General features: G+C 40.9%; 2 protein-coding genes and 1 long non-coding RNA gene across 5 annotated transcripts; 1 reads left to right on the top strand and 2 right to left on the bottom strand.

The window, feature by feature from the left end:
* Window positions 1-15: 15 nt before the first annotated feature.
* ACOT13 (acyl-CoA thioesterase 13) lies at window positions 16-6,161 on the top strand. Its single transcript, XM_041484816.1, has 3 exons — window positions 16-148; window positions 3,113-3,297; window positions 5,454-6,161. The coding sequence occupies exons 1-3, from the start codon at window positions 68-70 to the stop codon at window positions 5,608-5,610; spliced, it is 423 nt and encodes a 140-aa protein (XP_041340750.1). The 5' UTR covers window positions 16-67; the 3' UTR covers window positions 5,611-6,161.
* Window positions 155-5,469, bottom strand: LOC121362899. 3 transcript variants are annotated; one of them, XR_005956596.1, is made up of 3 exons: window positions 5,429-5,469; window positions 3,737-4,907; window positions 155-2,511 (listed from the first exon to the last, which is right to left on the bottom strand). It is a non-coding gene; the product is annotated as an uncharacterized LOC121362899 (long non-coding RNA). The 3 variants fall into 3 exon arrangements; XR_005956595.1 differs by having other exon boundaries at window positions 155-2,041; window positions 2,328-2,511; window positions 3,737-5,447; XR_005956597.1 differs by having other exon boundaries at window positions 3,737-3,849; window positions 4,802-5,447.
* A 6,810-nt stretch (window positions 6,162-12,971) lies between the features above and the next one.
* CUNH6orf62 (chromosome unknown C6orf62 homolog) lies at window positions 12,972-20,557 on the bottom strand. The gene is made up of 5 exons (XM_041484815.1): window positions 18,341-20,557; window positions 16,317-16,493; window positions 15,618-15,740; window positions 14,767-14,901; window positions 12,972-14,263 (listed from the first exon to the last, which is right to left on the bottom strand). Exons 1-5 carry the CDS (start codon window positions 18,467-18,469, stop codon window positions 14,138-14,140), a joined length of 690 nt encoding a protein of 229 aa, XP_041340749.1. The 5' UTR covers window positions 18,470-20,557; the 3' UTR covers window positions 12,972-14,137.
* Between the last annotated feature and the right edge of the window lie 78 nt (window positions 20,558-20,635).

Below are 20,635 nucleotides of genomic sequence, written 5' to 3'. Positions count from 1 at the left end.
GACAGGCACCGCCCGCCGGGGTTGCCGTTCCGGGGCGCGGGCGGGCGGCGGTCAGCGGGGCGGCAGCATGGGGCTCACGGCGGAGAGCCTGAAGGAGGCCATGAAGTACATGCTGGAGTCGAAGGGCTTCGACCGGGTGCTCCGCAAGGTACGGGCACTTGGAGGGCAGGGCTCCGGGAGCGCGGCCCCGCCGGGACAGCTCGTTTCTCCGGCCTCCTGTCCCCTCCCGGAATAACCGGCTGAACCGGGATCGGGGCGTCATGCTGCGGGCACGGCAGGAGCCCGGTGGTGCAGGCTCGCCGGTGTTTCCCCGCATTCTAGGCCTCGCACCCTGGCGTGTGGCCGTGCTGCTAACATGGGGTAGGAAACAATTGTTATAATAATTACCCAATTGTTATTCAGTAACTCTCGTTAAACACTCCAGCTGCCTTCCAGCAGCTCTCTGAAGTGTACTGAATAACCTTCAGGAGTCATTCAGCAGGTGGCATTCTTTCCTTCCTACGTACGTGCGAAGCCACTAACTTCCAGGACCGGGAAATTGTAAAGTTAACTCTTCCCTGTTTAAAATTAGAAAGATGCCTCGTTATGACATCTCCTGAGCCTGAAGTCAGGCTGAAAGCACAACGCACACCCCCCAGTGCTCTCTGAATTTCTTCTACACAAGGCTGTATGCTATAACTTCACTGCACATTCTGGTGTAAGGAAATGTAATTGACACTGCACTGGTAGTGCTGCAGTGTCATGTTACGTTATGCTAAAAAAAAGTTGAAGCTACTGTTAATTTACACTACAGCTTGTGTAGAATGCAGTAGCATAGCTGCTGTGTAGGAAAGTTCTTGTTCTAGAAGCAGTTTCAGTGTTCTCATTAAATTTTCCCTTTAATTTTTATTTGGTTGTGTAACTGTGACATGGAGTGATGGAGTAAATGTATCTAAGAAAAGCGGCCGTGTAAAAATCAATATGCTTTGCATCGTAGAGCAGCAAATGTTATAATGGAAGCAGTGCTTTTGTTGACAGCTCCATGATCTGATACACTTAATAAAAATCAACTGTAATTCTTGCAGTCATGTTTTTCCAAGACATGTTGGTGAGTATAAAGTTTTTAAAAAATGTATAAAGCTTTAAGAAGATAATTTATATATTTATAGAGTCCATTTAATTCTTAGTCACCACTTCACTGTGATACCTTTACGCTCCTTTTAAATCCTGGTAAGTGGTGAGCAAATATTAGCACTTCAGTTTGTAAACGTAACTGCCTGGAAGTGAACCCTGGGAGACAGGCTTCCAGTCTGGAATACTTTCAGATTTTTCCTGCAACCTTCTAGAATTAGGGTGCTAGGAATTTGATGATAATAATAATAAAAGTATAGTTTGAATTAAAAGTAACTGCTGCTTTTCTGGGAGATACCTGAAATCTCTCTTACCATAAGTAAATGACTCAAGCTTTTTGTTATTCTGGAGAAGACACATTTAGTCTGAAACCTTTCACCTCAATCCTCAGACTTAGTTTCTGGTGTAACTCCAATGTGGTATCTACCCAGGGTTTAATGACTGTGTGTTTAAAGCCTGGAAGCTGAAGCAATGTGCTGTTCCCTGAGGCAGACGCGTGGGAGGACAAGCACAGCAGGGCTGGGAGAAGCACAGAGCAGCAGCTCTCGCTGAGTAGGTCCTGGAAGCGTTCAAGTACTGAACTATTTTTGTCAAGGAGAGCAGGCATGTAGTGCCAGATCAGAGCAATGACAAATGGGACCAGATGCTTTGCTCACCTCGCTGGTGGGGTGGAGCACCAGTCCGTGACAGGAGAGGAAGCCATCTGCTCCCAGTGCTGGGCATCAGTGAAGCCTTCCTTAGAAATTCTGTCAGAAGCTCAGGCCTCCAGTGCAGTGCAGCATGCCTGATTTAGGGCTTGGTGTTTTCATTGATACAAGTGCTATTTCTACATTAGGATGTTGCCTCAGTAATTTCCTCTCTGTGTTAATACCAGTTTTTTCCATTAGAAGACTGCACTTACATCATCATTGATCTTGCTTTGTCTGCAAAACTTGGATAAACTCTGGTTTATCAGAAAGGGTGAAACTCAGCTCTTACATTGCATTATAAATAAGGAATGATGAAACTGGAAACATATCAACCTTAATACCTTTTAAGATCAAAAAATATTTAAGCTTAGCTGGTAACAGAATGGAAACATTCAAGTTTAAAAAAGCCTTTGTAAAAAACCTGAAAATTAGTAGGAAGAAATAAATAAATATGTCCACATTTCACTTTTAATAGTCTAAAGGCACTTCAAAGTCTTAGTTATACATGTAAATATATGTGGAACTTACCCCAGTTTTGCATCTGCTTTCAGACTTGGAATATAGTGCTACCGACTGAAGAAATTTAAACAGAGATTTTCAAATACTGAATTGCAGTAACTTCTTGGTGTCAAAATTACAACTTCTTTTGTTGGTTATAGGGGGAAGCATGGTATCATAGGTGAGCTGTAATTCTGGATTTACCACCTGTGGGCTGGAATGAAATTGTATATGCAATAATGATGCTGTAACACTGTGATACAGCCTTGGATACTTCTACTCATGAATATGAATTTCCAATCAGAGGCCAATCTGATTAGTATTTCCAATGCTCGTTTCAAAATACTGATTTTTATTGAGGTTGCACTTACATAATGATTAATGAATTACTGGTGGTCTCATTTCCATTTTGTGAGCTAACAAATATGCCTTCACAGCTATGGCAGACACAGATACTTAGAGCAGTTTTGTGTTCCCTGTAATCTGGTCTTTCACTCACAGCTTAAAGCAAGAGGAAAACTGAAGACAGTTTCCTCGTAAGGAATTCCTGACAGCACAGCACCTATTGAAGTTCTGTTAAGCTGTCAGTTTAAATATCTGTCTGCATTAGAAGTACAGATTTTTCTAAGGCAACAGTCTTCTGCTCAAAATCTATGGAAATATCTAACAGGACAGTTGAATTACACTATTTTCCATCTTTTAATTTTTCTCATGAGTCCAGAGTAAAAAAAAATGTACTTTCAATTTGATTGAGGGCAGTATTAGGTGTTGGTACTACTGTCACTAAGCTTTTTATTCCTTTTTTGTTTATACAGATGAAACTTCAATCTGCAACTCCTGGAAAAGTTGTTTGTGAAATGAAAGTAGAGGAGGAGCATACAAACAGAGGTGGCACATTACACGGAGGTTTGACAGCCACCCTTGTGGATGTGGTGTCAACAGCAGCATTGCTGTACACAGAAAGAGCAGCGCCTGGGGTCAGTGTGGACATGAACATCACGTAGGTATCATCCACTGTGGTACCAAAACATACTCACTTTTCTTCCCCTAATGACTCCATTGTACATCTTTTCTGTGCTGTGGCACTCACTAAAAATGGGTGTTTTCTTTGGTTCCTGAAGTCCTGTTTCGATAAATTAAAGGGGTTGCATGTGTGTTTTTGGAGAGTGCCATTTGATTTCAATTTTGATTTAGACCTTTTTAAGATTTTATTTGTTACATGTGTTTACAAGGCAGCGTCCATTCCTTCATAGAATGTAAAGGTATGTTGATATGCCAGCAATTTGACTACTAAGAAATTGGTTTGGTTTGAGTTTTTGCTTGTGCAGTAGGTTAATGTCTCCTCAAAATCCAAAATCTAGGGTAAGCAGTTTTCTGTAATCCCTTTTTTAGTATAATTCCATAAACCAGAGAAAAGTATTAAAGCAGAAAGAGTTTACCTTTGTTGTGTATAGAGGGTGAATTACAGATTGAATCAGAATTTCTCAGTGGAAGAAGAATCCTTTGCTCTAGGTTATTTTAAGGTTTTTTTTTTTACTGAGAATAGTTCTTCCTGTAATGGAGATTCAAAGCACGGTGTCTTAAAAAAACAATTGTTCTGAAACTTTCTTTGATCATGCTTGTCAGCTTTGCTTCATTACTTTTAATGAAGACATTATGACCAATTGGAACTAAAGTAATCCTCCTTGGAATAACTAACAGAGCATTAAAAACGTTAGAAAAGTAACCCCTCATCAAAACTGCCTTAAAAAAAAAAAAAAAAGGTTTAAAAGGGGGGGGGGGGGTGATCTGTATCTTTACCAGGTTCCCTCCTTTCTCTCCCAGCGCCTTCTGATTTCTCCACTGGGCAGATGGGGGATTAAGCATCTATTTAAGCTTCATGCTACCACTGTGATGACTAGGATCTTACTGGAAATTAAAACCTAAAATTCTCCTGTCATTATGGGGTTTTTTTGTGTAGTAGTATAACAAGAGGCCAACATCTGAATTATTGACACTATGAGTTATGTTCACCCAATTACATAAGGGCTGAAATCTGAAGAAAGTGCTGTCTCTGGAGGTGATCCAAAATTACCTTTAAGCAATGTTACATGAAGCAATATTAATACCTTTTTTTAACTTGGACTACTGCATTCATTGAACAAGTGAGATTGGATATCAAATATTGTTATAAGAACTTTTTTCCTTTTTGGGAAGGAGCTTTTTAAAAAGTTGTCATGAGGAAGCTATTTCAGTAATGGAAAGAACAGAGAGAAACAGAGAAAATTTTTTTTGGTAACCACAAGAGGATCAGCAGTAGCTTCTGGAAATGAGACAAGGCTGAAATTCTGCCCTTGTCAAGCAATGGAGCTGGTGCTACATCAGCGTTAGGCGTCACTGACATTCTTGTGACATGGCGTTGTGTATAAAAATGGACTCATTGATGAAATTTATCTCAACAAGATTAACATCCAGCAATTCTTCATTTTCCTCTACACTCCAACATTTGAATATTGTTCCCTTACCTCAGATCATGGTTGGATCACATTCCTCCTAATTCGTTCCAGGGGAATTCTTTGTGCAGAAATTTCTTCCTATTCCCCAAAGAGCATGTTTTAAAAGCACACCCTGCTGCTCATGTAAATAAAACAAAGAGTTTTCTAATGAAATAGAAACAACATTTGAGGGCTGCCCAGATTTCCATGACTTTCCTCTAACCAGGGTATGGGAACAGTTAACCTATGCTTACAGTTCCATACAGAAATGACCTTCTGGAGCCTTTGTGACAGTGACATTTTGCAGCTGAAGCAGCCAGACTAGTTTAGAAAGGCTGTAGGAAGCCAGCAGTGGTTGGAATAGGACTTGGAGCTGAACTTTTAACTGAAGCCTTGGATACCTCATTGTTTCTGTTCCAAAACAGACTTTTGCTCAGAACGAAGCCAATGGATTTCTTTCTAGCCTCCATTTTGTCAGAGAACTCTTACACTTACTTACCACTGCCAGTAGTTAGAGGAGCTCAAATCCATTAAGTGGGGGTTTGCAAGTAGGCAGGCAGAGAGAGATCTGGCTTTATTACCCGCTTCTACTAATTCCTTCATGATAATGTAAAATGCAGGAACTTTCTTGGATTTATCCTCTGTACAGTTGCTTACCTGTTCCTTTTTTTCTTCCTTGAAGATACACTTCTGCTGCTAAGATTGGAGAAGAGATACTGATTACAGCTCAGATTTTGAAGCAAGGAAAAACTCTTGCATTTGCCACTGTGGATTTAACAAATAAGGCTACAGGAAAGTTAATTGCACAAGGTAGACATACAAAGTTCATAGGAAATTAATATGAAAAAGTATTTTAAATAAGAATGTTGGACTTCAGAATCTTCAGAATCCCATTTAGAATTATTTTCTCATTTATGCAATATCATCTGCACAAAGTTGTGATAGTCTCTATCAAGTGAATTTGTCTCACTTCTATAATAAGCAAACAGATTTCTTAATTACCACCAGTATTGCTACAAGCCTAGGTTTGGGATGAACAACAGAGTGTGACGACGTAGGGAAGCATCTGGCTTTTTTTGGTCAAGATAGCAGAAGGGAAGAGCCTTTGGACCAGCGATATGGTTAACCAGCATGACAGCATTTTAAGAGATCTGCTTTCTCTCTACCTGTGGCGTCATGTGACAAAGCAACCCTGTCTTCAGGCCTGTCACTGTCACACTCAAACACCACTAGAAGTGCTTCCAAACTGTACTTGTTCTCTGAGATGGTAGTACAGAGTTCTGTAACATCGTCCAGAACAGGTTTGAAAGTGTAAAGCAGGCTAATGCGAAATGTAATTTACTGATGCTGTAATAAATTAAGAAGTATTCAATAAAGCTTTCCGAAACTACCTTTTTAAAGACTGTTTCATAGTTTTGTAGCCTCTTTGCACTAAGTAAAAGCTTGTCAGCATGGAATAGTTGAGAGAGGGTGTGGTGGAACCCTTGTACACAAATTCACCCAAGATGTCATCATCTCCCTCTGATCCTGGAACATGAAAATAATTGTATCATGTAGGCTTTTCAGCTCTCCCTAGCTGAGGTTGTGGTTATATTTGTTTAAAATCCATCAGCTGCATGTTACAGATGTAAAAAAGTAATTTTGCTGAGCTTTCATTCAGGCTAAGGCTGTAGATTATCTGACCTGGGATGAATGTGGTAAGAGTTAAGCTGCTGTTCATCAGCTGAAGCCTGGTCTCCTCTTGCAGTGTTGTGGACAGGCTTAACTGCTTTCTTCAAACTGTTGACAAATGATCCAAGGCAAGGTTATCAGGCTGTAATAAGAACAGCAATGCTACATATGCAGTGCATGTTTTTTTCCTCTAGCAAAAAACTGATCTACACTGGTAAAGGGCATGTGTAAGTCCTTTTTGTTGTGGAAGTTGAGTCATTGCCTTCAGTCATTTGAGTTTTGTGATGACCAGTTAAGGTTTTCTTCTCTGTATTCCTAAACCTAAAGAAGTAATTTTTAATAAATTAGGCGACCTGTTCATGCAGACTGATTTTCAATATAAACTTGTACAAGTTTTCTAATGTGTCATTAATCTTTCCAAAATTACTTTTAAACAACTAATTTGAGCAGATAACTAACCCTTCAGTGGAAGTTCTCTGAAATGCTATCTGCAGGGGGCTCAGGCTACCAGCATGTATTTTTGCTGCAAGTTTAGAACAGTTTTTCATGGTATATACATTCTCAGAAAAGCTTGTCCTCTGGGGGTGCCTCACATGCAAACAGGACTTACATGCCTGTGGCTAGCTGAACTTTTAATAGTAGCATCCTCTCTTTAGCAGTGCGTTCATGATTGATTTTCCCCCAGTACTTGCACTCACGCATACTCAGAAATCAACCCTGAATCCCATTTAAAGAAACACAGTGCTTTGATGAAACAGTTCTGCAAAGGTGCTTACTGCAGCAGTAACCTTTTTTGTTTGAAATCTTTGCTCATCAGGGCTAGATGCTGCACTGTACGACATTCTCATGTCACAGCTCCCTCAGCCTGGAGCACTGTTACGAATCTTAAGAATCTCAGTTCCTTCTGCAATTACTTGGATGAGCAGAGAGGATCCATCAAAGCAACTGGATGCACTTACTCACTTTGGCGATTGCTGCGCTGGTTATATTCCTATTAACATGTTAGGCATCTCCAGTTATATTTTGTCATTCTTAAGTTTACCAGTTTTCTTACGTGGTTACTCATGTAGTAGAGTCCAAGAGGATAGTTAAAACCACTCCCCTCCAATTGCTATAAACCAATTCCCCTCACTGGAACACAAGTGTGATTTTGACTATTACCTGAAATAAAAGGCAGACTGAAGGGTGAGAATGAAGGAGGTGCCAAATGCAATATGTGCCAAAAAATAGAGAACACTCAGCTGTATGTGCTGGGGCCACTGTGTCCTTGTGTAACTGTCCCACTGCAACTTAACACGACTTCCCTCAATCAGCACTGGCTGCCTCAGGAACTTGTCAGAGTTAAGTGGTCCCATTCTATCACTTAGCATTCATCATATCTCCATAATTACAACTGAAAAGCATCCAGGCCAATTGAGAGTGGCAAACCTCAACAGGAAGCAGCAGTATCCTCCTGTTCCCATTCAAGCCTGGCAAGGACTGTTTCAGGCTGAGAGGGAAGAGAAATAAACCTTCCTGAAATAACAGTGAATTCTCTTCTCCCTTACAATAGACTAGTCAACACAGTATTTTAGTACTGCCTAATTAATAAGAGGGACATTGTTAATATGCAGGCCAGTTATTCCAGAAGCAGTTAATTAAATGGATTATTTTAAGACAACCTTGTCTGTAATCCCTCACCAGCAGCAGTACGTTGACCTCATAATTTATTTCACAACTGAACTCAGGCGCAGAGATGATCTTAGAAGGAACTGACACCATTGAGCTCGCCTAGCTTTGAGAGTAAACTGTCAAGCATCAAACTTAATACTTGGAAGTGTTCTTTACTGATTTCACTCTAACCTACATGTGGGAAAATCTGTATCTTACCTTAGCTGAATCTCAAAGTAATGGAAACAAATTACTGTAATAAGGACAAGTGGTACATGGCTCCACCTGGCATCAGAACAACCAGACCTCCTGTGGGGTTGACCTGGTTCCATCACTGCAGATTTAGGCATAATTCCCTTACAAGCAAGCAAGTAATGACTTCATGAGCTCATCTTGTGAGTGTTAGTACTATACTAGATTACATATCCAGTAACTGACAGACAACTGCAAGTTCCATATCTTAACAGCTAAAAATGAGACCAGCCCTCCCATATTGCAGTTTGTTGTATTTTGAGGGGTTTTTTTGTTTTAGGTTTTTGGGTTTTTTTTTTTGTTTTTTTTTTTAAATATACCAAACACCCAAATTATATTTATGTCTAGATGTCTGTTCTTACAGAGGCCACATAAGTGGCCACTTCATACCACATTTCAGTAGTATGAAGTGTTGAGGAACAGTTTGTCTCTCTCAGTGAAAGTAACTTCAGCTTCCCACTTGATGCAGTACCTGTCCAGCCAAGTGTTTCATGCTAGTTTCACATTCCTGCTATTGCACAAACGCATTCAGTCTAACACCCACGGGCTTGCACCATGTACAGCTGTGCTTTACAGATGCCTTGAGAAAATAAGGAATCAGAGCAGACTTGTTCCCACTGGCATTTGAAACCAGGGGTCCAGATGTTAATCAGGGCAGGTACAGATCACAGATTAAGATGCAGTGAGAAGGGGTTTAGTCATTAAGGATTCCAGCTCTTGAGAAGATGTCAGTGATAAACTAGGGAGAAGGTAAGGAAGGGTGTCACTGCTGACACAAGTATTGAACTATCAGAATTCCTTCTAAGTCTTTTTTTAGGTCAAGCCACCCATCACAGGATTCTCATGGCTGAGCTGCTGGTTTGCAATTCTCAAATTCACAAACCACCACCTAACAGGGATGGGGCAGAGAGGGCAGGGATGTCAGGTGAATTAGGCTGTTAAGTAACTGTTCTGAACAGCAGTTCAAATCTCTTCAGCTTCGTTGACTGGCTCTGAGCCACTGCCACGGCATATGGAAGAATTTCCCACCGCATTATGTCATTCACAATTTTAGAATTTTCATCTGCAAAAAAAAACATTTAGGCAGAACCCCCCAAACCTCCCCTTACCTCATTGTCCACGGGAATGAAAAAAACCCACTTACATGCCTATTTGGCTACTTGAGTTCAGGGCCAACATGATGACAGTGATCACCTTCATGATTCTGCAATGCATTCACTGAACCACTGCTACCACCAAACCAGGATCCCAAGCTGCCATGGTTGTGGGACACAGCAGCATATACAGTTGAACGGTTCTTGCTTAAAAGAGAATAAATTACCTGCCAGCTTTCATCAAACAAGACACATTTGCTATCCTTCAGGAAAAACACCAAAAATAAATGAAAAAAAAAAAAAAAAATCTATTTTTGTTTACTAAGACAGTACCTGGGGCTTGTAACTCTAGTAAAATTCTGGATCTTTAATTTCTTTTGCTTAAAAGCAGTAGCTGCTTGAATAGATTTCTAGAGTCTGAACAGCAATTTTTTTAGTGGGTGCTCTAGCATACAGTAATTGTGCTTAAATTAAGGGACCTTTCCATATGTAAATCCTTTCCAAGCAGAAGTAGGCCACGGATATCTTCAGCCCGAAAAAGCATTTCAGTCACCCAAGCAGAAGAGAAATTACACTTAGCTTCAGTTAACCTGTAGAGCTGACACAGCCCTCCCTGTACAGCATCTGTGCTACCCAGTGAGCCTCGCGAGCTCCCTCCCAGCTGCAGTGCACAAAGCAGAAAGCAGCACCTACTGCTGCAGACCTGAAGGGTTTCAATAACGCCTTGTCTCATTGCTTCACTCCAAAAAGCTGTTCCAGAATCTGCAGGCTTACACTGCTTGTGAATTTACTGCCACAATAAATGCAAAATGAAAAATCTGAGATGATTTTCCAGGCTAATAAAAGTAAATAAATAGCAATTAAGTAAACTCACATGGCATGTCTCTCTGCTTAGTGAATGTAAATGCACTCTACTCATTCTTGACTTCAACTATCACGCTCAGTGGCAGTAACGTTAATGCAACATTAAATGAAGCCTCCAACAGTCCATTAGACTAATCTCACTATTAAGAGGCAGAAAACCCTTCAGTGACTCTTCTCACTGTTCAACCCCCCAGATCCTGATTCAACATAAGCTGGTGTTCAGTAACTGCACGTAACCTAAATGACTCAGCACACAAGTGCAAGAAAAAGCAGTGTTCTCCTGGCAGCTGAGCAGGGGTGGGAAGGGAAGGATGCCTGCAGAGCTCAGAAGCTGCAAGTATGTGCAAGGACCAAGCGTTTATGGCATTTGTGTGATGTTTTAAAGTAATCTCAAAACTAATCCATTGCACCTTACGTGTCAAGGAAAAGATGTGGTCATTCCCAAGGACCACAGCCACTTACTGTAGTGCAGGCTGATCCTCAGGTTTGTATTTTCAAAGTACAATCAAATAGGTGTTTTGGAAATGTCAATTTTTTAATCTCTAGGTCATTTTACAAGTTCTAATTTTCATCTTTCCACCTGCTGTTTTTCTAACAGACTTAACGTTTTGCAATGAAAAAAATGAAATTGCAACAAGAGATCAGTACCTTTGATCTTTCAATGCTCAGAGATTAGTAACCAAACCAATTTTTTCCTTTAAGAGAAGCACTGACTAACCCCAGCCATTTCTACTACCTGATGTAACACTCAACATAAATTTTTATGTTTATAAAAGTAACACTAAAGCTATAATAGAACTTTTGAGAGTGAATTTGTACTTTGAGACAGACATGACAAAGGGCATCAACTGCCAACTAACTACAGGTCTATTGCATTTCGGCAATACTTGTACAGCAGTTCTGTCCATCTTACCGTATTTTGGTAACTCCTGCACAGCTGAAGAAGCTTCAGAAGTGAAGCTTCATAATCATGTACAGACTATAACATGGAAGACGCTTATCATCATCCAGGAAGCACCTGACGCAAACTTCCCTTCACCAGCCAATTCACTGAGATGCATTTAATATTTAATGGCCTTCTCTCTACTTAATTTATCCTTGTCCCCTTGGCACTTACCAAGGTCTCATGACAAATCCTTAAGCAGCAGCCCAGTTAAACTCCCATACTCAGGTGCAATATTGAGTGTAGTTCAATTCTTGGTATTAGACTGTCCAAGGGAGGCACACAAGCAGTTGACAGTACGCAGTAACTAAAATTCTTGTGAGAGAACCTTTCTGTATTTACAAGCAGCTCCAAAAATGAGATGCACACCATCACAAACTGTGCTTTGGAAAATTAATTTTGTGAGATAAAACTTACATTATGAAAAAAGACTACCAAAAAGCCATTAAGCTTATATAAAGAGGGCCTGAAACCAAAAGCTAGATGTTATTAACTTCTTCCATTCACTTCTGAAGGGCATTTTGCTAAAGTAACTTAATGGAAGAATATTTTGAGATTGAACTGCAAGTTCCATTGAGAAAGAGTGGAACAAGAATTAAATCTCTTCCCTCAAAAGCTGTCCTGTTTAAGGGGAGAGAAACTCTTCAAAGATGCCAAATGATACAAGAACAAACTCACATATTCCCCAACATTCTCATGCTCTGAAACCTGTTGGTCCCTTATCTTTTTTCCCCACTACTTAGACAATGCAGATGGTTCTGAAGTTACTCTGATAGCACAGCAAAAGCATAAGGTTTGCTAGCTGGGTAGTATAGACCACATTTAATAAAATTTGTTTTCCAATTTTTTGTTTCCTTTAATCCTGTGCTCTCCCAAGGAAGCATGGTATGGTTTGTCACGAGGAACAAATGAGCAGCCTGTCTTATGCACCCTGTACAGAACTAAAAAAGGAATTAAACGGAACCAGTTGTTTCCTGTATGATTGCTGACACTTGGAAAGCACTGTACACAGCCACTCAGACCAACATCTTGAAGCTTCTTCTGAGAGAAATCAGATTAAAGAACACCAAAATACCTAATGCAAGAACTGCAATGTGTTTGCTAACCAAGGTAACTACGACCCTATTCTCACTGTGGTGAGACGATGTCCAAAATGACAAATTAAGAACAAACAATGGCACTTACGAAGCAAATTTTAAAATCCAGAAACTTAAATGTTCCAGACCCTATGAAACTTAGCTCAAGCTTCTTGGGGACATTTTGCATTATGTGTTACAGATCATTCAAAGAAGAGGCACTTAAAGCTGAGAAATTTTCAGTGCTATCAGCAGGTGTGGTGGTTACTACACATTTTAGAAAGTCTTAGCATTCTGACGAGCAGCACTTTCAAGGTATTTCTTTGTAACTTAAGGCAACTATGAAAGTGGAGTTGGAGCTTTCAGGTGGAGTTTTTGTAGGGTGTTTCATATTAACCTGTAGGAATTCATAACTTTGGAAGTAAAAATACTTATGTACCAATACAATAAGATACTAGTAATGCCATTATTTCTGACCAGTACTTTTCAAAACATATGGCTCACATTTGCAAGAACACCTTTGCCACTGATCTTTGCTAATCTTAACATTTTACAGTCTGTACATTTTCAGTGTTTGTAGTGGGTGACACTCTTAAGATAAAAGATGCTACTAAGATTCAATTAATAGGATTTCCATAAATAAAACCAGCCATCTTTCACCTAATTTATTTAATTTTCAATTTTTCCAATTCCAAACAAAAGCTAAATACAAGTTTTAAACAGGTAAGCACTAGTTTTATCCAAAGGGAGTAGGCTTATGCAGTTTTACTCCAGTAAAGTACTCAACCCTTAAGCAGAGCCTTCTTTGTCAACAAAACTATACAGTAGTCTTCCTTTTATCATTGCACAATCTTAAAATGTTCTGTCAGAACCAACTTTTGACACTCCAAACACTATTTTACATTGGTTTATAATGTCTATTCCAAAAGAAAGAAAAAAAACAACCTCAATGGGTTTTCTGTAAGAAATGTTTTAGAAACCAGTATTTCCTGCACAGTTCACCTGCAAGTTTACAAGTCTCAACTCTCAAAAAAAAAAAAAAAAATCCTCTACCAACATTGTTTCTGCAGCTATTATTTTACCTTTTTTTGAGCTGCTTTAGCAACTTCAGACTCCAGGTCTGCCTCATCTGTATAAATGCATCCAACTCAAAAGAATACCTTCATACAGTTATACAGCAACTTGGGGAAAGAGATCCAAAACAAAAGTGCCAGTAAACTTAAGACATGGCCCAGCAAAATAAAAGAGGCAAAAATGCCTATACATTAAATGAGATGCGTTTTTTCTTTTTAAGAAAGATTTCTTTCCCACACTTCCTACTGTAATAGCCACTTTTTTGTTCATTAGAATGAATGATAGTGCTCGTCTATACAATCATGAACAGCAAAGCTATAAGGCTTTTATACCCGTTACATTCACTTCTCACCCTCAAAATACTGATGGTTAACATTAGAGATGTTAGGGGGCATGACCAGCACAAATGGGAACACCACCACAAATGTTCACCTTGTGCTTTCAGATACATTTGTTTCAATGTACAGTCCCTTCATTTCACATTTCAGTAAGATGCTGATGCAGTGCAGAAGTGTGCAGAGCATCCTCTCTTTCACAAGGTCCATGCAGAAAACATCTAAAAAAAAATTGCAAAGTTCTGAGATACAAATGATTAAAAAAATCCAGGATGATCAAGTTTCACAATGTATAGTGTTCTGAACATGAGTCCATTTTCTTCTAAATTCTGAAAGAATGAAGTGGTGAGGAAAGTGAAAATCCACTGCTGCATTCTGTGATCTTCCCCATTTTGCTGGCCAGTACCTTACTCTGGCATGTACGGACGGAGGTGATCCTCTATGGTACCAACCGTCCAGTGAGTGAGCTGCTCCTGTGGCAGGTACAGGCAGATGCTGCATAACTTGAAGATTGTAGCTTTGTTTTTTGGAGTCTAAAGGCAAAGAAAACCCAAAGAAAAGGTATTAAGCCTAGAACTTTCTCAGGACTAATAGGTAGACCCCCAAAGACATTTCAAATTCACTATTTCATACACATAAACAGCCAGAGTTTAAAATTAGTCTGCAAACTCTAATGCACAAAATGTTTTCACTATTTTGTTCATTCTTCACTTGAATTATTTCTGTATTGTCACCCAAACAAAAGCAATGCTTTAATTTTTCTTAACCACTGTTAGGCCTATTTCAGAACTTCTTTAATTTTTTAATACAAGAACATGAATTCTATGTGAACACATATGTGGCCCATAGTTAGTTTTTGCACGTATGAGTCATATTTATAATGTAAGTTTCCCCTGCAACTGCCAAAATGCAATCATGAATGCATGATCAGTTTTTCTACTTGAGTACCTTGCAGCAAAATCACTGACGTTCCTGAGAAGAAAAAGCTTTTTGTAGTTAAAATACACCTGTTAAAACAATGACAAAAGAAGCTTACCTGCAAGTGCTGTCGGTCAATGAAGAGAAACACTGACTGGTTAGGGTTGTTGACAACAATTCCAGTCTTGTCCTTTCGGCTCAGAACATGCAGAAACTGTTTTTCATAGTCACCATGATGAAATTCAAACTTGGCCTACATGGTGTGAGGGAGGGAAATAAAATATTTTTCAAGATAAAGCTCACGTGTAACCCATTAATTTCCTTCAATGTGGGGCTTTGCAACCACTTTTGTTCTTCCCTTTTCTGATGTATTCTGAAAAGCAGAAACTGGGGACCGTGGCAATGTCTTGACACAATTTAAAGAATCCCCTAATTTCATTCTGCCAACACTGCCATCAGCCATTGCAATGACGTATTAACAACTCAAAGGTACAACTTTACCTGCAGCATATATAAAACCCAATTTACCTTCCTATGGCAGAAGATCCCTGTGCAACAATTTATAATGCAAAGGTTCCATCCATCTCTCTCTTCCATCTAATCAAATACAGCAGTTTGGAATACTGACAGAAGCTTAATAATGCCATCACATTTAGACAAGATTCAATTGTACTAAGAGGCACATCTAAGCCACTCCTACAAATACAAACACACTGTATGCATTTATACATAGTGTCATTTGCAAAGGCCCTTTGGAAACTTACAGTTTGGAAGGGCTAATACAACAGTGCATAAAGATAGGAGGAGGCAGAATTGGGCATTCAGAACACTGACTGCTGTATAAATAAAACCAGACAGCGTATGGTTTTACATCCAGAGAACTCGCATACCTTATCAACTTATCGGTTAAAGAAAATACTCTCTCCAGGAACAAGTTAGTTACTAAAGTCAAAACCCAAAACCAAATACCTGAACAGGCCTAAAGGGTTCGTCAGATCCCTTCCACCGAGAGAACAGGAGACAGACTATCTTCTCAATATCATTACGAGGCCATAGAATGAAGTCCATCTCCTGGGTACAGCCGATGACATCCTGTGAGCAATAAAGGTCTGTATTTACATTCCCTCCAGTGGTCAAAGACACAGAGAAGCAACTTATCTATACAGGCACATACTTGAGAGGTGATACTTACACAACATTTGTTTGATTTTCCATTTGTATTACTCATACCACAGCTGAAGTCTTCCTTGCTTGCCACTGAATTTTAGTATCATTACCCACTTAATATAAACTACAACTTTAAGAAAACATTAGCCAAAACTGTCATCCAATATTCATTAAGCAACATCACTTAGATGTAAAGCAGGAGTTGTTACAAGAATTATTAACACATGCATTCTAAAGGACAAAGATGGCAAGAAGATACAATTCCCAAGGCACATCTCTGAATGAGACAAATTAAAGGTAAAACGTCAGAAATACATATTTAAACAGTTTCAGAACTATTATTACCCCATTGCTACTCTTCAAACTAGACCACATAAACACAGGCCCACAGAGCCCTCAGGCAGCAAATGAGAAAAAAAGGCAGGATTAGACTTAAGATTCACAAGGAAAAACACAAGTGTTGAAAAAGTACAATTCAGCAAGCATAAAAAGGAGCCTTACCCTGCGCATGGACTGGTAGCGGGGTGCATGGAGCTGTACTACATCCTTCTGCAGAAGCTCTAAGGAACTTTCCAAAGAATAGCTGGAATCCCGCACACCTTTCAGGATATTTTCTTCATAGTTATTGGTCATGACTGGTATCACTTCAGACACTTCAAAAAGTGCTGACTTTTTCTTCTAAAAAAAAGCACAGATTACATTAAGATTATGATCCATTTTAGGAAACAACAGATAACAGTTCATTTCAGGATTTGTGATTTTCTGTACAGATGTATAAAGTACACATCACACAGGTTAGGACTTTAACACAAACCATGCTAAAATTTACAAGCAAAAGTTTATCAATTAAACAGAATCAGACCGACAACTTTTATAAAATTTGAACAGATTTTTGTAATCTCCAAAAATGCAGATTTACATATCAATCTTGAAAACACTAAGATTCTATCTAAACATTAACAGAAATGCTCTTTCTTCAAGTAGAGTATATGACTCTGGGATGATCAAGAACTTCGGCAAGCTTCTCTCTGCAAATATCAATCAAGTACACCTTTTTTCTCCTTTTCAATTTTTTACAGTTGGCCTTTTATGAAAAGTGAAATCTTTCAATGCCACATTTGGTGACAGCAGGTGATTGAGATCTCAGCTGAAGTTAGCTAAAATCTTCTCCAAGGAGAACAACTTTCATTTGCTATATAACTTTTATACTCACTACAACTATTTTAGCATCTCTCAAGCAAGGCCAAAACATTATGAGAATGTAAAATCACTGAAGCTGTATGTCTGTTTCTAACAGCTTTCTTACAGTGCATTGGAAGTCTTGCCCTACTTTAACAAATTTGTGTCTCACCAAATAATGCTCCACTTCCCTACCCCCCCATCAGACCACAGCTAACAGGCAACTACTTGCTGACCATACTGACTTGAGCTAAACTCCTACTTTAAGCAAAACGGTATGGGATGGACATCTTCAGTTCACCGTGATGTAAGCAAACACGATTTAAAACAGGCATTTGCCATGAATTTCTACAAAGCAAACAAAAAGCAGTACCAGTGTCCAACTAAAAGTTAAGCTGTGTCATCTAAGAAAAACTGATTGTTGCTACTGCTTAAACATTCATTTTTATGTTACTGTTACACAGTACCCAGAAATTACACCCCAATAAAATCCATCTATGCTTGCACTAGAACTGACAAGAGCAAACTGAACTCAGAAATTTTAAAGCTTTTCAAGGAAAAGTCTTCATTAAAAACACCTAATTATTACAGCAAATGCAAAATCTATATACATATGAGGAGATTTAAACAATTTCAGAACTCATCTACATGCATTATGTACTGTTGCCATTTGCTTCTATCTTCACTTCCTCATCATGTGTTCAGCACATTCACTTCCCCTAAGTACCTACTTTCATTAACGTTCTGTGGATAAAAACTCTCCCACAATTGCGGGTCTATAGCTGGCTTTAGAAAGACCCAGCTCCCCACCCAGTTATGAGGAACTCAGCAGCAGAGAAGGCAGCCAAGCAAATGAAGATTTTCTTTGCCTTCCCCACTCCCTCTAAAAATGACAGCAGCAGTTCCACACGTGCCTGCGCACTTGGGCCATTTCCACATCACATCTTGCGACTCCTCCCTTAACTGCCAGGTCTTCCCTTCTGCTTTCACCAGATAAACACACTCGGCAATCGCCCCAGCCAGATTGCCTTCACAGCCCAAGTGCTCACAGCCAGCAATTGTGCGGGTCAGACCCCAATTAGGTGCAGTATCTACCCAATATAGAAGTTACTAAGTAACCATTTAATGAGGCACTGGAACCCTCTGCCTTACAAAACTACAAAACACAAAGAGCCAAAATGACAAACATGAACTAAGTGAGTATTATAGCAATTAGCAATTTTAAAAAAATTAAAAGTCAAGGGACTCTGTTAAGGATAAAATATTTTATGCAATCAGGCAGCAAGGCTTTGCACAGAACACTTAAAACGCAACAAACACACAGACACACTTTAAAACCAAGTTACCTTGTCTTTGAACACAAAGGCAATGTACATCTTGAAGTCAAACTGGTCAGCTAAAGATTCTTTTTTCTTTCTAAGCTGAGCACGAAGTCTGTTCAGAGCTTGTTTCTTCCGGGAGTTTGGGTCCCCCATTTTGTAATACAGGTGGTACTAAAGCCTTTGGAAACTGTCGCTAAACTATGGGCACCTTTTCGTAAAGACTTAAGTACAACAGAAACAAGTCGTTTGATTCCTGCTAATACAACTGAATAGATCAAACGCTAATGTAACCCAAAACCGCACCTCAGGCAATATTTTACGAGAATGTCATACTGGAGGGGTCAAGAAACAAAGAAAGTAGTTGTCCAGCCATGGCTGGACAAGAGGTTTTACAATAAATCAAGAAAAAAACGCAAAGAATTTCGAAGAGAAAAATTTGAACAGTTTAGCTGCAGGAATAAGTGGGAAAGAATGAAGGGGGAAAAAAAAGAAAGCAAACCCCAAACAAATCTTATCGCAATTTATGTGTACAATAAAAAGCAACTGGCACAAGCCCAATCCATGGGGGGGGTACTTTTGCTCTGCTTACAAAAAAAAAACCCGAAGCTGAAATTACAAACTGCGTTCTACCCCAGCCAGATTCATGACTCTACTGATTATTATTCTCAGCCTTCCACTATTGCTATGTTGCCTGTCTTCTTTAGAATTATTACACTTGGTGGAGAGCAGAGAAAAGGGTGCAAAGGAGGAGTGCACAACCCGGGAAGTATGACATTCCTCTGCCGCCAACAACAAAATCAACTACAGACAACACAGCGCTGGTTTGCAGGGGAGCAAAGAGAAAAGACAGCGGAGTCATTTCTAACTTCATCCTGCTCATCACTACCCTGAGGCTACTGCTGCCGAAGAGGAGAGGGATCATGATGGCCATTGACAAGGGGCGGACAGGGATTCTAAAGGACTGTATTATCTCACCGAGAGACTTAAACCTGAATCGGTGCCCCAAACCCGGGCTTGCTCCCTACCAGTGGGAGAGCCCTACATCCCCCGACACCTCATACACTCCCTGGGCTGTTGATCCCCCGGGGATCCTTCCCTCTCTCTCTCTGCTGCTGCGAGCACGGTCAGCCGAGGCTGTGCATGGCCGGCGCTCTTGGATTTCCCTTCGCCTTCGCTCTGCGCGCAGGGCGGCCGCGCCCGGGACAGCGGGACACCCACAGCAGCACCGCCTCTCTCCCCTCTCACTTCATGGCCACGACTCGGAAAACATGGAGTGCGTTTTACTCCTGCTTTTCGGTGACAGATTTTTTTTTTTGCGAGGTTTTTGTTTGCTTTTTTTTTCTAATTGCAACCTAGGTTGCAATTTTAAACCTCTAAATCACCCTCCCCCGAAAAAAAGCAAATCCCCAATTATCAGGTTATTTTCTTCCTCTCTCCAGACATTTTTCCCCCTCCCCAGGTGTTTGATTAGTCGGGGTTAAGAAGTTTTTAGGTCAGCAAATTCGTCGGACCAGGTTAAGAAGAGGAGGGGGGAATAAAGTACTTCTCCCCTTCTCTCCCTGGAGAGAAAGGAACAAAAAACCAAAGGCAAACAAAACCAAACCAAACCAAAAAAAAAAAAAAAAAAAAAAGAACCCCTCCCAAAGCTTCCCCCCGAGTTAAGCAAGAGACTGAGAGGCTCCGACGAGAGCCCGGGACCGTGGCCCGCTCACTACCCGCAGCCGGCGGGCGCAGGAGGAGCAGTGGAGGAGGAGGTGGCGGCGGTGCTGGCAGCACGGAGAGGAGCCATGTCAAGATAAAGCCACGAAGCCGCGGAGCCCCCCCATCCCTGCCGCAGGGGACACGGTGACCGGGCCGCCCGCTCTGCCGCTGCTCGGCCCCGACCTGGTCCCCATAGTCTAGCTCAGCGCCCCGGGGCCGGGGAGTGGGGAAATGGTGGCGGAGAGAGAAGGAGGAGGAAGAGGCGACGGCGGCGGAAGGAGGAGGAGGAGGAGGACGCTGTCCCTGCGCTAGCGGCTCCTACGGATGAGGGCGGCGGGCATAGAGAGATCCCGGAGCGGCGTCGGAACAGGACCGGGACGGCCGGGAAGAATGATGAAAGGGCTGAGGAGAGCCTCTTTTCGCCCAGGCGGTCCCGGGACGTCCTCGAGGGCGACGGCAGGAGCGGGCAGGAGAGAGCAGGAACGCCTGTGCCTCGGCACGGAGCGAGCGTGGAGTGCAGCTGCGCAGCCACCACGGACCCCTCAAAATGGCAGCGCCTGAGTCACACAGGCACCGCCCTACCCGCACCGCCGGCGCGTACCAAGCGCTCGTGCCTCT

This window comes from Pyrgilauda ruficollis, unplaced genomic scaffold, assembly GCF_017590135.1.
Source record: "Pyrgilauda ruficollis isolate IOZ18807 unplaced genomic scaffold, ASM1759013v1 scaffold68, whole genome shotgun sequence".
NCBI lineage: Eukaryota > Metazoa > Chordata > Aves > Passeriformes > Passeridae > Pyrgilauda > Pyrgilauda ruficollis.
The sequence above is the reverse complement of the archived record's forward strand: the minus strand, read 5'-3'. Positions and strand labels throughout refer to the sequence as shown.

Bases quoted from the DNA above. Each gene is read 5' to 3' on its own strand.
- CUNH6orf62 (XM_041484815.1), bottom strand. From the start codon at position 18,469: ATGGGGGACCCAAACTCCCGGAAGAAACAAGCTCTGAACAGACTTCGT. The intron at 15,741-16,316 runs GTAAGGCTCCTT...TATTGCTCACAG, and splicing joins GCTACCAGTCCATGCGCAGG to GATGTCATCGGCTGTACCCA. The intron at 14,902-15,617 runs GTATTTGGTTTT...CACACCATGTAG, and splicing joins AACCCTTTAGGCCTGTTCAG to GCCAAGTTTGAATTTCATCA.
- ACOT13 (XM_041484816.1), top strand. From the start codon at position 68: ATGGGGCTCACGGCGGAGAGCCTGAAGGAGGCCATGAAGTACATGCTG. The intron at 149-3,112 runs GTACGGGCACTT...TTGTTTATACAG, and splicing joins TCGACCGGGTGCTCCGCAAG to ATGAAACTTCAATCTGCAAC. The intron at 3,298-5,453 runs GTAGGTATCATC...TCTTCCTTGAAG, and splicing joins AGTGTGGACATGAACATCAC to ATACACTTCTGCTGCTAAGA.